The 17238-nt window shown below is 37.3% G+C and overlaps 1 protein-coding gene across 9 annotated transcripts in view; it reads right to left on the bottom strand.

The window, feature by feature from the left end:
* Positions 1–17238, bottom strand: part of TP63 (tumor protein p63) — a 231035-nt gene that overhangs the window by 97010 nt on the left and 116787 nt on the right. For 2 of the 9 annotated variants that reach the window (XM_021692547.1, XM_021692539.1), the window contains exon 1: positions 2033–2201. The exons of 4 other annotated variants lie outside the window; for them this stretch is intronic. In XM_021692547.1, coding sequence (XP_021548222.1) covers positions 2033–2074 — 42 coding nt within the window. In that variant the 5' untranslated portion in view covers positions 2075–2201. Of the gene's footprint in view, positions 1–187; positions 203–1566; positions 1823–2032; positions 2202–2287; positions 2310–17238 lie in introns of those variants that run through there. 3 more of the 9 variants (XM_021692546.1, XM_021692543.1, XM_021692544.1) reach the window with 3 other exon arrangements.

Consider the following 17238-nt stretch of genomic DNA (forward strand, 5'->3'; position numbering starts at 1 on the left):
TTACCAACTTTTGCATTAAATTTCCGGATTCTCAGGGCCATGCGGTCCCAGACATTTTGTATAGTCAGATATAGAACTGTATTTTTACAGAGGACTAGATATTAAAACGTAACCCTATACAGCAAAGAAAACCATTGTTAAGCAATAGGATGAAAATGAAGCTATAAAAATTATGCATAAAACACACATTAGTGGAAGGATATAAAATTCACCACAGCTGTTGCAGGAAGGTAGAGAAATTCAGCCATATTTTTTCATAGATATCCTCTTATACACATTAGCAGCATTCCAAGAGAAAACAGACAACTTGAGCACCTAACTATACACATTTACCTAAAGTTTTGAAAACTGCAAAGCCATGGAAAGGTATTTTCTCTCACGGTAAGGGCGCTCTACGCTCACATATGACATGATTCTTTTGCCTCCATAAAAGGCAAGAGTTCCTACTGGTATCATCTAAGCAAAACATTTATTCAATTTTTCCCTTCATGAGAAATAATCATTACTTTCCACTTTGCATCAACTTCATACTTTTCTTATAGATATCTCTAAATCACCTTTCTTTTCTACCCCTTCCTACTTAGACATGAAGGCAGATCCCAGCCTGCTTATAAATATATGTGTGAAATAGCTTGTGAACAAACACAAAGTCAGACATGATATGACTGACAGACCACCTCTCTAGTGATTAAAACTGGCCAACTTGGGATCACATAGAAACAAGATCATCTTTAAAGTCACCTCCAATTTTTTTAACCATTTGGTAACATTTTAAGCTAACTTTCCATATTAAAGCAAAACAAGAAACTCAAGTTTCTCCACTGAGGACAAGCATGCCTGCTTGAATGTTTTAAAGGAAAATAGGCACTTCCTTTTCCTTCTGTAGATAACTCGATATTTCCCCTGCTATATTTACACAGTTCAGGTGTCTAGACAATAGCATGGTCAATATGACAGTGCAGGCCCTGCTTTGTTGCCCTTTGCACGATTCTTCCTTTTGCTGTGTGCACCCGAGTCCTATGCACTTTGTTTTGATTTTTAAGGAGCTCAGTTTGAGCACTCCAGTCTACTTTTCCAAGCATTTCCCTGCAAGCATTTTCATCCGAAACACTGAACTCATGCTCACCACCCGCGCCCGCCCCCCTCCCCAATCTGATTAGTGTCAACACAGCTGCCCTATTCTGAGGAATGTAAACTAATATTGTTGTTAGACCTCCCTCAACCTTAGGAAACTTCCTCAAAGCCTTGCAGTCTCTTCAGGGGTTTTGTTTCCGTATCCCTTTGCCCAGTGATTTAAGTCCCGGAGACAAATTTGAGGAGAGATCAGAGAGGCAAATCATCAATTCCTTACCTAAAATCCTATATGCTATGATACACATTGCCATGTACTCATGTATAAATATTTAATAATGCATTGCCCCCAATAACTTTGTCATTATACAGTAAAAGTCTTAAGTCAATCACCGGACAATAGGGACATTAGTGAAGTCCCCTGAGGATTTAGATGGGTCTCTGGATTGATAGAATTCAAAACGAAGATGGTTTTTTTAAAAAAAAAAATCTCACCTGGATTATTTTGAAAAAGCTTCATTTGCTTTTAGGATGAGGTCTGGAGATAGAACTGAGAACTTAACTGAGTTAAGACACAGTCAACTAATTTGTCTTACTGGTACGTGAATACCCAACAGAGGAGTCATTTCCATGTATCTAGCAGAATGTGAGCTTCTCTCCCAGTCTGTTCTTACAAAAAGTGATTTTACAAACTCCTGAATATTGGGTTTCTTCAAATACATAATGTCACCCAGAAAATTTTCTTCTCCCTCTTCTCCTATTATTTCATCTCCTACTTAAAGGGAAAAAAAAAATCTTACAGTCACCACAGAAAACATTAACCAAGAAAAGGAGATTCCTATACACAATTTGCAAAAACATTACATTGGGTGACCAAGAACCACAAATATGTAAGCTTTTATTTAAAAAATAAAAATGAAAAAGCATCTCTAAATGGAGTGCTAAAATCTAAAATCCTTACCTCACTAAATTGAGTCTGGGCATTGTTTTCCAGGTACAACATGTTAGCAGTAAGATTGATCAATGCCGCTGTCCTCTCTTCTGGCTCCAGGATTTTGCCAACCCCCCCACCCCCTCTGAGACCCTGACAATAGGAATCTACTAAGAAGATAACAGAACTCAAGTCCCTCTCTCTCTTTCTCTCTCTGTACATAATTTTAGGTTCCCTAATATATACCCAACTATAGGCATGAGGGGGCGGGACTCTTCTCTTTACCTGTCCAATCCATCAACTTCCACCTGGAGTCCTCCACTCCAATGGAGTGAGGCCTCTCCCATCTCATTAAGTAGTTAGAATTCCTTATCACCAATCTTTAAAAGAAAAAGAAAGAAAGAAAAAAAAAAACAGGAGAGAGACAGGTAAAACTTTCCCTTGCCTCTTTCATAAGAAAGTGCTCTCTCCTAAAAACAAAACAAAATCTCCCCAAACAAACCACAGACCTTCCCACCACCAGGACTTAGAGAAGGCTTTTCAGAAGGTTATTTTGCACTTTGCAACTGAAAACTAAAACTTCAGGGAAAGCTTTTGGAAGCCTTTTTTTTTTTTTCTTTTTTCTTTTTTAAATTAGATGTGGAGTTTTAAGAATGACTACATAAAGTTAGGAATTTCTAACTAAATCCTAAATACTCAAATCCATTTCTAAATACTCAAATCCGTGGTTATATTTTCTCAATATAAAAGTTAAAATCCCCTGCCGGATAGTTAAAAAATTTTCAACTTATTCTCCACAGAGAAATGCCAGTGGCTTAACACAAAGTTATGCCAACAGCAGTCACTCGATTTTTCGGAACATAGTCAAAGAACAATTTAAACCATTGGTCCCGTTAACTTGTGAAAACAAACAAACATCCATATTATGTACAGGAAATAGAAATCCTGGGAAAAGTGCCCATTTTTTTTAAGCCTTAAAAAAAAAAGCACGACTTCTTTCTATCATTATTTCTTAGGACATGGAATCAATACAATAGCTTATGTACTTGAATATTTTCTCTATTATATCCAGTTTTCATTAATGCTCCAAGACATTATCTTTTTCTATAGACAGTTAATAAATTACAAATAGAAAGAATAAATCTTAAAGTGTGAGAAACCAATTGGCTTTTGCCTTTAAAATATATCCACATAAACACATAAGAACATTATTGTAGAATCTGGCCTTGGTTACCATAATTTAGTGAAGGTGAAATGCACCCTGATGGTTATGGTTTGATTCACTAAAATACTCTTGTTACTGCTGAGTACGCTATGTAATTCAGTTAGATCTATATCAAAATATCACTCCCCACCCCGCACTTGGAAGGCTAAGTCCCTCTGTCCTGCCTGAAAGGTACAACTGGCTGAGACAGCTAGAAGTGGATACTTAGATTTTTTTTTTCTAAAATTTAAAAGATAAGAAGATTAGAAGAAAATTAGAAGCCAGGCTCAGTTGGTATATAAACTTTAGAAATTAAGTTTGCAAATATATTCAGGACCTTAGACTTACCTCCTTTTTACTTCTATTTTTGCATCCATGTGATTATTGGCATATTTATTTTAAAGCTCCTGAGTCACTGGTAAGAAAGCTTTTTTTTTGCAAAAATTTTCAATAACATTTGAAAATCAGGTGTCAAAGAATATGACAAAGCCCTATAACACTACAAATTTATTTCAGACATAATGTGCATTTTTTTTTCTCTGAAATATTAACCAAATGAGCTCTGGGTACAACATGCCATATAATTATTTGTATCATGTATTTAAATTCTATACCCACTGACAGCTTTTGGGTCAACAGTGAAGAGCAGATTGTTGCTTCCTTAATCCGTGCTCTATTCCAGTGGTTCAAAAACTTGGGTGACCCTAAGAATCATCCAGGGTGATTCTTAAAAACAGATGTGTGGACCTGGTACCAGCTGTATTTTGTGCAGCCCATGAGGCAGTTCTGAATGAATCAGGCTCAGGAATCAATGCTGTAAAGTAAATGCCATTAAGACAACTGCCCAGAAAGTCAATATTGGATCATTTTTTTTTTACAATAATGGGGTAGCATACCTTTTTGAACCCTAAATGTAGGGCTCACAGACTCAAATGTTGATAATGTTCCATCAAATGTAAAAACATTTCATCTTTTACAAAGTCAAAAGAGTCCCAGCAGGATGTGATGGACTAAAATGCCAAAATCTTTCTATTGACCAACTCATCCTTCAGCACAATCGGATCTGAGGATGATGGTCTATGTCTAACATAGCTACCAAGATTCTGGGCAAAACCTAAGACACGTGTATCTTATCTATCTATCTGTCACTGCTATTTGGGTGCTTTGGGTAGCTGAGGGGAAAGAGCACAGGACTGGGGGTTGTAGGAATAACTAGGAAATATAGGCTGTAATCCCAGCTCTGTCTTTAGTTAGCCCTGTGCCTCTGGGGCAGGAGTGAACCAGTCTGGATTCAAGTTCCTCATTTGTGAAATGAGAGGCAGAACTAAATGATTTCTAAAGACCATTACAACGGTTAAGAGTCTCTGTCCAGAATCCATGGAAGCAAGTTAGAGGATTATTTGCATTCTTCTTATTTTACTTGGATATTTATATGACAATCTGCTCATCTCCAAACTGTGCAATTGAAGCCATCAAGTTTTACAGATACCAAGATGCTTAAAGGACTTAAAGAAAAAGGTACAGTGTGGGGCGCCTGGGTGGCTCAGTTGGTTAAGTGACTGCCTTCGGCTCAGGTCATGATCCTAGAGTCCTGGGATTGAGTCCCGCATCAGGCTCCCTGCTCAGCAGGGAGTCTGCTTCTCCCTCTGACCCTCCCCCTCCCATGTGCTCTCTCTCTCTCTCAAATAAATAAATAAAATCTTAAAAAAAAAAAAAGAAAAAGGTACAGTGTATTGTGGGGGACAATCTGTGTTTTTTGCTTTTAGTATCCTCATGATAAAAACTAAGCTAATATTTACCAATTCATTTAAATTCAAACTTAGCACACACATTGACATAAAAGAGTTAACTAAAGTGCATCTGATAAGGTTTCATTTCAGAACTGGTATATAAATATCAAGCATTTACTTAAGCAGGAGGTTACAGAGAAGCAACGATTCTCTCTACTCCCCACGCAATAATGCTTATCCTGGGATCTCAAAGGTTTAGTAATGTGCATTAATTTTCCTAACGACTTAGTGATGTATGTAAGTATTATTATCCCCATTTTGCAGATAAATAAACTCAAAGATTTGAAGTGGGTTTCCCAAGTCCTCAGGAGTCAGAACAACTCTATTAAGAGCTCACAACTTTCCATTCTCAGCCCTTTCTCCCAGATTCCTCAAAGCTTCGTGACCTCAGAATGAGGGGTCAGTGCTGCCCCTTGATGAGACTACCACTGTTATAAATCCAGTTCCCTGGGAAGAGAAGTCGTCCAAGATGTGGGATCACCATTTCTGATTTCCAGAAATAATACTGCTAACATTTTGTTGGCTATCCTCCTGAACAGTTATTCCTGTAGGAGCTCTTTATATTTTATAGATAATAACCCTTTATTATCAGTGCTGGAAATATTTTTCTGCATGTGTGTGTCTGGTCTTTCAAACTTATATATAGTTTTATGGGTTGCTTTCTGCTGTAGAAGAATCCTAATTTTTCTATAGTCAAATTTATCATTTTTCCCTTATGACTTATTATTTTTTTTTAAGATTTTATTTATTTATTTGTCAGAGAGAGCAAGCAAGAGTGAGAGGGAGCTAGTGAGTACAAGCAAGGCAGGTGGCAAGCAGAGAAGCAAGCTCCTCACTGAGCAAGGAGCCCGATGCGGGACTCGATCCCAGGACCCTGGGATCATGACCTGAGCTGAAGGCAGATGCTTAACCAACTGAGCCACCCAGGCAGATATCCTGGCTTATTATTTTTCAAGCATAGTTGGAAAGGCTTCTCCCAGCCCAACATTATAAAATTCTTCAACCATATTATCATCTCATATTATTATGGCTTTTAACATTTTTTCACATGCAAATCTTTTAACTCTTTGGAATTTATATTGGTATGAGAAACAAGTGAAGATACACTCCCTCCCAAAATAGATTACTTACCTTTACCATTTTATTAAAAATTTTTTTTCTGATTTGACATGTTATCTTTATAATATGACAAGTATCAATGGTTCCATTTTATATCTCTATGTAAGAAAGTTAAGCAAGTGTATAAATCCTTGGCATACATAAAACATTTGCTTGAACTTCTTAATCCATGTGTGTGAAGTTGGGTAAGGAATAACATGGTACCTACAACATTCTAAAAAGTTAAAAAAAAAAAAAAAATGGAAGCAATTTTGTGTTCCTGGATCTGTATCTGTCCCCAGTGATTGGAGGTAGGTGTAGAAGGTGGGGAAGTCCTTAGGTTTCATGAAGCCACAGATTGGAGATCAGTGTTTTAGTGGCTTCCCTCATGAAGACATCAGTTCTATTGAATTGAGAGAAAAGAGAAGTTAAAGAGGCTTGGGTAAATTTAGCCAGGATTAAGTAGACATTTATTAAAGGAAACAAAAGATTGGTGACTTGTTTTTATAGTAGCAGTTGAAACTCCAAGAAAGAATACATACCTGATTCTAAACATATCAAACTTTCTATGCTTTAACCACACATCTACCTGAATGAAGTAGAAAAATGAATATCCAGTGATGTCCCTACTTCCCCTGCCTCCCCACGAGAGTCCTCCTCCCCATCACTTTATCTTTCCTAAGGAACAACTCCGACCATGTCACTTCTCAAGATGCCTCTATGTCAATGGAACAAAACCAACTACAGTTGACCCTTAAACATGGATTTGAACTACACAGATCCGCTTATTTGCAGATTTTTTACAGTATACTACAGTAAATGTATTTTCTCTTCCTTATGATTTTCTTAATAACATTTTCTCTAGCTTACTTTATTATAAGAATTTGGTATATAATACATAAAACATACAAAATACGTGTTAATGGACTGTTACATTATCAAGAAGGCTTCCAATCAATAGGAAGCTTTGAGTAGTTAAGTTTTGGGGAAGTCAAAAGTTATATGCAGATTTTCAACTGTGCGGGGGTCAGTGTCCCTAATCCTCATATTGTTTAAGGGTCAATGTACTTCCACAGACACTGAGGGCCCTTCACAGTCTGGCCCCAAGCTATGCTCTCAACCACACTTTCCATATATTCCACTCTGCTTGCCACATGCTGGCACTAGCTGACCATTCCTGACCCTCTGCTCAGTCTAGTCCCTCAGTCTGGAATGTCTTCATTCTCTTTACCTGATCCATGAAAACATTTTCAGTTTCCTTAAACGCCACCTTCATGAAAAATTCTCCAATTCCCCATTTTTTTGTTCATCATATCACATTAAGTGTCTAAAAACTTGATATGTTCAATTGAACAGTTAATTCTGTAAGAAAGAATTAGAAGGTTGAACAGTAGATTATTTTACTCAAGGCATTTATTATGACACAGATGCCTTTCCTGTGGGAATTAACGCACAGTATCTAATGAAAAGAGAAAAAAATGATGGTTTCAATCTAAGTACAGTACCTCAAGTTCTTAATAACTATTTATCAAAAGGAAAATTGTCAGAATAATAAATCTGCAATAGTTAAAAAAGATTGGAGTTTTATAGAGCATGTGTGAAAGCTAAGAAATGTTGGGACTTTCCAAGCTGCCACAGAACAAAATCAATTAGATCATTTTGATGCCAGCTACCATAAAGGATGGTCAACACAGAACACACATTAGAGCTCTAAACCTTCCCAAGTGATTTCATTCTCCTCCTGCTCTGGATAGGTGAGAAGAATTAGCATTTGTAGAAACTACTGAAAGCCACTTAATTAATTCACCAAATCAATGTTCTCTTTATTCTAAGGCTAAGTTCCAAAGCAAGATATTTCAGGATCACTAGCTAGACTGAAAAATGAATCTTATAGGCATACAAAGGAAACTGAGTTCTATCCTAAATCTTACAGATGTACTCAGGTTATCATTTTTTATTTTTGTCAACTGTCAAATAGAAGGTAAAATGGTGACAGGATTTAGATTCTCTCTCTCTCTTTGTACTTTGAATGGGGCAGGCACTCTTCAAAGAGCTTAAAATATATCAGACGTGGTTAATTCTCATACAAAGTTATCATTTAAGTACTGTTATTGTTCCTATCTTACAGATAAAGGTGAAGACACCAAAATGCAGACAAATACTAAATGATGAAATCAAGAGCAGAACATGTATATTTTGGCCCCCAAATCCACACAAACCCTGTGCTGTTCAAGAAGATTATGTCTTCATACCTCCTCCCACCCCAATATTTATCCCTCCTTCAATGCCATGTTCATAGTTCATTTACCAGACACCCCACTCTATGATTATTTTAATAACAGTATTGTTAACCACTTCCCCAAATTTAGATAGTGTCTTACTTTGGAAGGACTCCAAAACAGTCCAGGTAAAGAGATGCACAAATGCACACAGATAAGATCATCTCTCCTAGCACTGCCTTTAATTTGCATTTGAATTTTTAGATTACAAAAGCCATGTGATATTTAGAGCAAAAAATGAAAATTAAAAAAAAAATTACATGCCATCTATCTGTAAGCAAACTTCGCAGAGAGAATTACTGTTAAGTTTCCATGATCTATCTTCCTCCTCTCTTTATGTATGTATTCTGCAAACAAAGCTAGGATCATATTATATATATATATATATATAGCTATCATACTATTATGAGCATTTTCCCATGTTAAGTATTTCTACCACTAAACAGACTGGGTCAAAAGTTATGAACTTAAGTCTCCTCATGGGTATAGAATCAAGTCGGTTTCCAAAAGGGCAGCATCAGTTGCATTTTTATGAGGATAAGGACCACAATATTGAGGATTATCTTTTCCAATTATACAAACAAAAATAATTATTTTCTTATTTTAATATGAATCTCCCAGATTATGAGCAAGATTAAATATATTTCAATACACTTAGTAGTCCTTTGCATTTCTTCTTTAAATGATGTGTTAATGTCCTTTGCTTTCCCCTCCAATCCCTACCCCACTGGAGGAGTAGTGTTTTTCTTATTAATAAGATATTAACCCTTTGATATTTTTGTCACATGCTCTCCAATTTTCTTTGCTCTTTTAGTATTATATATATTGAAATAAGAACTCTGATGACTTTATTACATAAAAATTACTTCTTTTTTGTCATTTATCCCATAACCTAGACGTAACCCCTGTTAAAATTTTGGTATATTCTCTTCCAGAGATATATACTGCACACAACTCTGTACTTATGATAGTATACATTAAAGATATATTTGTTAAGTATGTATATGTGTCTGTGTAAATATATGCATATGCCTATTTTTAAAAATTAAGCTGTTAATATGACTGTATACTCAAGTAATTACATGTATTTTTTTAAACACTGTTTTTATTTTTTTATTATGTTAGTCACCACATAAACACTGTTTTTAAACTGCTACACAGCATTGTTAAATTAATTTAGCCATTTCATATTAATTGGGCATTCATTTGCTTCTACTTTTCTTTAACATTATAACTTTATTTTTTATGCATTTATTTTTAAAGATTTTATTTATTTATTTGACAGAGAGAGAGAGCACAAGCAGAGGGAGCAACAGAGGGAGAGGAAGAAGCAGGCTCTTCACTGAGCAGGGAGCCTGACGCAGGGCTGGATCCCAGGACCCTGGGATCATGACCTGAGCAGAAGGCAGATGCTTAACCGACTGAGCCTCCCGGGCGCCCCAACACTATAACTTTAAAACAAAAAGTACTCTACTGTGAATCAAAATACATTATTAGAAGCTGAATCATTCAATTAAAAGACATTCAATGTTTTAAGGGCCAATAGATATTACTACATTGATTTCTGGATATTATACCTGTTTATCTTTAGACTAACAATATAGAACATAGTGAGTTTACCCTACCACAACATCATTAGCAGCTACTATTACTTATTTTTCATAGTTTAGAGTAAAAAGGCACAAACAAAATTAACTTCCTTCTATTGCTATTATACATCATTCATTAAAATGAACATATTCATCTCCATCCCCATTGATGGCTCTGCTTTGGAAAGTGCAAGTCTTTAAATCAAACTAAGTTGTATTTGAATACTGGTGTGTTTGCTTAGATTTTTTGAACTTTCATCTATAAAATCAAAATATCACGCTATATTTTATACATATATATTATATATATTTATACATATATATATAAAACATATATATATGTTATATATATATATATATAAATATATATATAAAACATTTAACTTCCTAACCAATCTTCTGGAAGTCATTAGCTTATGATAAGTTCTAAATAGATTTAAATACCTTTTATCCTTTTATTTATTCATATTTATTCATATCTGTAGTTCTGGACATGGCTACTGGATCCTTCTATAAATTCTTATTTCCATAAATACTAGATTTTTTAGTGTTTCACTAACTTTCATTCTCCTCTGTCATAGCCTCCAAATGGCTGCTACCACAGGAAGAGGTCTGCAATCAGTTGCCAGCTTGGAAAGGTGGAAAGAGCTCTGGAGTCACCAGCAGAAATCTGGGGTTTAGGTGTCACCTCTGTGCTTTTAAGTGAGTCCCTTTTTTTGAATGGATAGATCGTGAACAAATATTCATTCAAGCTAATTGCACAACACATCACCCTTCCTTCTAGTTTCATACTGAGATATATTTCAATACAATACCAACTTTTAAATAATTTCCCCTACCTAAAACAATAGAAAGGCAGTCCATTTTGCATTTAAGAATCATGCATGGAAGGGTATTATCCCAAGAGTCATGGACTTTGGGCTAAGCTCTGGCTCTGAGAGTAAATTGATATTACATAAAACAGGACATTTCCCTGTCCATTTTGTAGTTTTCCAATCCGTTCATTGGACTTAGTTTTGTTATATATTTGGCTTCCTATATTATTATGATTCTAGTCTCCTTGAAGTTTGTGTTTGTCTATTTAACCATAATATAAAGTTTACTCTATTGATGAAGACCAACAACGTCCCTATCAACTTTATATTTCATACCTTTTCCTTGTGGCATTTCCTTCCTAAAAAGCCTGTTAGGTAGTTGATTTTATAGACCAGTTGATTTCTATGATGTTTTTAGCCCTAGAGATTTTAGGCTTTACTTTTAGTTCCTCTATTTTTCTCTCCTCAGCAAGAATACTGGGTTGGGGGGGGGCAGTGGGGGATGCCTCATTCTCCCTGGAGGCTGTACTTTGAGGCAACTCAGCTTTCTTTCTTACATAAATTCTCTCCACCCTTTCCAGGAAAAAAAGAAAATCCCTAGGCAAAATAAAAAGGAGGTGCATTCACTTTGGAATCCTGGATGAACTCCAGGGAAAAATCACACTTTGCCTATTTTGATTCAAACTCTCAGAGAATTCCAATGTCCTTTTAGGGTTTCAAGTCACTGGTCTGCACTCACCATTACTTACAGGATATGTGTTCAGTTGGTAAACCCACTATAGCTTCAGGAAACAGGATGGACAAGTCACTGGTTTATTACTTTGGGAAAACATGGATGATCCCATCTGTGAATCTCCTGCTGCAGTATATGCATCATCTTTTCTTAGGGACTGAGGTGGATGGACTGAACCATTCCTGGAGCCCTATTTTCCACTCATCCTCTCTGCTACACTACTCACACTTACGCTATGTCCACATCCTAAGTATGAAAAAATGATGTATGTAAATGTGATTTATATATACTTTTTAAGTTCCACTTTATGCACCCCATGACTTGCTGTGTGACCTTGAGCCCTCTCTGTTTCTCAGTCCCATAGAAGTGCACCAAAGGGTTGGCCAAGTCCTGTGGGATTTCCAAAGTCCTTTCTTGGCCTGACATTCTCAGATTCTCCATAGGCTTCTAAGGGACACTAACTATTCTCTTACTGTGCAACTGTTTATACAATGTCTGCTTGGGCAGAAAACAGCTCTTCATCACAAAATGAAACAAGGAAAGCCACTTTAAAAGAAGAAGTTAGAATGACCAAGAGGAAAAACAAAAACGACGGAAGCCCTAGCTGAACCCCGGATCACTATCCCTGCCGCCTCCAGCAGAGGGGTGGAGGTAATTTAGGTATGACAAACCCTAGTGTTTCTCCAAAGTGGCAAAGCAGCCTGTACTGGCTGCTCTCCTAGGCACCAATGCCACCAAGCTGCTACAATCTTCACTCTATGACACAGGCCATGGGAGAAAAAGCACCTGTCTCTGGAAACCATTTCCATTCATTCTAAGAATAGGGCGTAGGAGGCATTGATCCAAAAATAACAGTATTTATAAAAATAAAAATAATACTGGCGCCTGGGGGGCTCAGTCTGTTGAGGATTGGACTCTTGATTTCGGCTCAGGTCATGATCTCAGGGTTGTGAGACTGAGCCCTGCGTGGGGCTCTGTGCTAGGCATGGAGCCTGCTTATGATTCTCTCTCTCCTTCTCCCTGTGTCCCCCATAAAAAATTAAGTAAATAAAAATAAAATAAAAATAACAAAGACGAAAACATGGTTCCTAGAATCATTTTTGTCCCAAGGACCCTGAGTACAGAAGAAAGTGAAGCATTCACAGTACTGGAAGGCAGAGCCTAGGCAATAAGGTTTGGAGGTGAGCCCTGGGGATTGTTGACTAAAATGGAAAACCAAATCCAACTTTTTTTTTTTTAATTTTATTTATTTATTTGACCGAGAGATAGCACAAGCAGGCGGAGCAGCAGGCAGAGGGAGAAGGAGAAGCAGGCTCCCCGCCGAGCAGGGAGCCCGAGGCGGTGCTCGATCCCAGGACCCTGAGATCATGACCTGAGCCGAAGGCAGACGCTTAACCGACTGAGCCACCCAGGCACCCCAAACCAAATCCAACTTTAAGAGTATCTGAACATGTTGTGGTAAGAACCCCATGATAAATTTTGGCTTTAAAATAGTCTATATTTCTATCTAGGGTAGTGCTAATTGAGTACTTTTATTGACACAGTCTTATTAATAAGCTAAGAAGGATGCAGTAGTTTGGAGCTATGCTGTAAGAGCATTGGGTATTAGCATGCTTTGCAGCCTAAGAGCATGTAGATCTTGTACTTTATAATTTTGCAGCTCTGTGCAACCCAGTTCCTCTATTCTCTTCCAACAGGCAAACTCAAATGTGTCCTTCAACACCCCTATAACATGTTTCCTCTGTTTGATTCAACACTTGAGTGTCTGCTGCATACCCAGCATTGTGTTGGCATCTGTGGATCACTTGTCTTCTCTAACCAGCCAGTTACTTTCAGCTCTGAATTACCCAATCCTGGCAATAACTACATGATTATAGATCTCATCTCATTACTTTTGAGTTCTGTTTCCATGAATCTCACACTAAAATACAAGCTTGAGGGCAAGGGTGATACCCAGTTTAGTTCTGTACTTCCTGTAGCTTGGAGAGTGTGCATAAAGGCACTCAATTCTGTTTGTCAGATGACTACTCTGGTTTGATCCCTGAGCTACATCTGTGCAGCAGGCATGGCCTTATTATCTCCAATTCTCAGATAAGGAAACCAGGTTCCAGAGGGGTTCAATGTTATATTCAAGTTCACACATCCACTGTGCTTAAGGCTAGATGTGCTCTGTGCCACACAGGTTGCCCAGTCAGAGAAGACACTGCTCTTTCATGCCTATGCCCCAACACGGGGAAGGGATTTGGTCTCCGAGCAAATCAATTTATTTGCATGCTCTGCAGGAGAAAGGGAAGGTCCTGTTGCCACAAATGACTCCCAAAGATACCTTCCTACTTAGCAGCTCTTTTCCCTAAATGTTGATCTCCTGAGCTTCCTACTGTCACAGACACAATAAACTGACTTAGTTGCAGCTTCCCAAGCCTGAGTCACAACTCGATTAAAAAGTGGTGCAACCAAGCAGGTGTGCCTCTGTGACCCAGGTGGTTAAGCCAGATCTTCTGGCCTCCGGAGTCCACTGGTTTGATTTTGTAAGAAAACATAACCTGCATCGATCATTACCTGGACAACTCTGTAACAGTGGTTACAGAAAGATTAAAAAAAAGATTCAGGAGGAGTGCTGCATCTAAAAAATATAGGCAATTTCCAGCAACGACAGGAATTTACTTTAGGATTAAAATATATGTAGCTTAAAAGTAAAAAGAAACTAAGTATTGATAGCCTCTGAATAACAATGCAGAAACCATTTCTTCAGATGGAAACCAGTACAGTTCAAATTATTGTGTTCAAATCACAGAAAGAAACATGTGGCAATGTCAGGGTCCATTATAAATAATCTGAACACACACACACACACACACACACACACACACACACCATGGAGCAGTCCCAACAAAATAAAAATAAAGGTGAGGAATTATTTGTAACTCAGGTGCCAAATAAATGAAAAAGTTATATTACTCCCATCTTAATGAACTCCTCATGCTCTCTTCTTTTAAGTATTCCTTTTTATTCACTGGGTTTTGTAATTCAGATCGATTACCTTCAGGGTAAGAGGGTTAAGCTACAGTGTTGAAAGGCTAAGTCGATGACAGTATAAATGGTGTGTCCTGAACCTGTAAGAATATGACCAAACCAGGACCCTGATGCTTCCTTCTGAGCATATTTTTAACAGATATATTCAGCATCTTCTCTTCCAACTAATTCCTGAAATGGTCCATATTCTTTCAATTTTTATTTAGCAGTCATAGTGAATTCTTAGTCATGGTCAATAGCTAGAGGACTGTGTAGGTAGACTAAAACTCATGCATGATCCTCAAACATCAGACCACCTCCATTTAAGTCTCCACTGTTACTCTAGAAGGAAACAAGTCAAAAATGCTTATTGGGTCACATCACTGGGAAAATTGTCAAGTTTGAGTTTTACCTCCTTTCCTAACTGGGCAATCTAAACAGAAAAATAAAAGTCAAGGCTAATTTAAATAGTTAAACATTAGTTGATTTAATTGTATCCTAAGATCAAGTTATAGATCCATGTTAATGCTAGAAGGGATATTAGAGACCATTGGTAGAGACTATTTTATTTCTTCTCACACATACTTGCACATATACACATTTCATTTCTAACATTAACTGAATACTTCATTGTGCATGGTCTTACAATAAGACCCAAAAAAGAACAAGACTCAGTATCTGTCCTCAGACTTCCTGATAGAATGGAAGACACATCTCTGAAAAAAAACAAAACAACAAAAACAATAAAGTTTATAAAGTCAGGATGAAATGTATATAAAATAGATGCTAAATAAAATAAATGCCAAGTGTTAAGTTACAAGTAACAGTTCTATGGAAACAAGGGAGAAGGAATGATTAATTCCCAGTGAGGAGATACGGAGTTTGGTCTTGTTATGGTTGGGCAGGAATTAAAGGAAGACAAAGAGAAAACATTCCTAAATTAAAACAACAGCATGGGACAAAAGACAGAGACACAGAATTCTGTATTCAGAATAATGAAATGAAGTTAGGCGAGCATGGGGGAACTTGGGAGATGGAAGGTGGAGTGGGAAACATATGCTGGAACAAGACTGGTGGGCTTGAATTATTTTTGTCTTTCTCATACATAAGCCGTTATGATGTATGATTTATGAGTTAACCTCCCTGAAGATAAAGATATTGGCTAGATCACCTCTTATTTCCTATGGCTCTATTTTTCTAACTCCTTGGATTAAAAATTGGAAAACTTCATATGAATTGAAAGGATATCAAAAGGATTCTAGAATTAGAGCGAACTGTCTTCTGCCATTGCTATCACCAAAGATTAACATCAACTACTCTTCTCTTTCTCATCCTCTCCAGAGAAGTGTGCCTGCCAAGTCCACCCAACTGTCACAACAACGTTTGCCCTCTGACCTTTGGCAAACAATGCACAGAATGCCTTTTTAAAGGGCTAGATGCTACACACTTGTTTCTTTAAAGACGGACCTGCGAGGCTAATTAGAGAGTTCAATGTTCTGCCCATCTGGGGCTAACATTTACATTTAGGACTGTAAAGCAAAACTAGTGCTCCTAATAGAGCCCCAGCTTAGGAGGACTCTAACCCAGCAGGGGCTAGCGTAGGTTCTCAGGCTAATTTAGGGATTCAAACACCAGGACCCATTTTTTTCGTCATACTCTTCTAGAAGTCTATGAGTCTCAGTAGTTAGCAATCAATTAGGCATTTGCTCATAAATTCTTTTCCCATTATTTCCTGGGACTATACATGGACACACCCATAATGAGAACCACTTTCTCTTGTGCCTCAGCACGAAGAGCTGGCAAAGGAGAAAGAGCTCTGCCATTTTCTCTGGGAGGGAAATGTGGTATTCCAAAGATAAGGATGAAAAAGAATGCCTGGCTTACAGTGATGATGTTATAAGCAGTAATTCTAAGCATGGGTAAAAACAGAACTAAAAAATCTGACATGATTAAGAGACTCTAGAACTCATATAACCAATCCTTTCTCATTTTAGAGGCTGACAATATAAAACCCCCAAATGGAACATACGTGTCCCGATACTTGGCAACAGTTTTGTGAACATGAAATGGCTCTCCTCAGTCTCAGTTTGGCATTCTTATTTAAAAGAATTACATTACCCACTGCATTTAACTAAGAGAAATACATGTTTACCTATGTTGCCATGGCTTACACCCTAGGGGTACTAGAATTGCATCTTATGTACCCATTCAGCTGCCTCAAGTTCTGCTTTGAAATCAGTTAAGTTTGGGTCACTAGGACAGTTTTTTTTCTAATAAATACATTAAGCTATTAGTAAATATTAACCTCTGTTTCCCTCTGGTAAAATATTTTTCAGATTTAAGCTTGGGCCTTCTAAAAGGTAAAAGAAATATGTGAATTAAATGAGAAAGGAGAAGTTACAGAGCAGTAGAAACTGAGGACAAGACGTGTCAGACATGTAGAGAGGCAGAAGAGGTGGCCGAGGATATGGATATGTCACCTCACAAAAGCATAGAAACAAAGTACACACTCAAGCAGGTAGACAAAACTAAATGGAGGCGAGAGAAAAAAAAAATGACATTAGGATCTAGGTAACTGTGCAGAAGGTAATCTCTACTCTGCCCTGAAAGGACAGAATGTAAAATCTAGGAAGAAGAGCAGCATCCTCTGGGTTTTGGGATGAAAAGAGGAAGGAAGGAAGGAAGGAAGGAAGGAAGGAAGGAAGGAAGGAAGGAA

Source organism: Neomonachus schauinslandi, chromosome 1 (assembly GCF_002201575.2).
Source record: "Neomonachus schauinslandi chromosome 1, ASM220157v2, whole genome shotgun sequence".
In the NCBI taxonomy this organism is placed as follows: domain Eukaryota; kingdom Metazoa; phylum Chordata; class Mammalia; order Carnivora; family Phocidae; genus Neomonachus; species Neomonachus schauinslandi.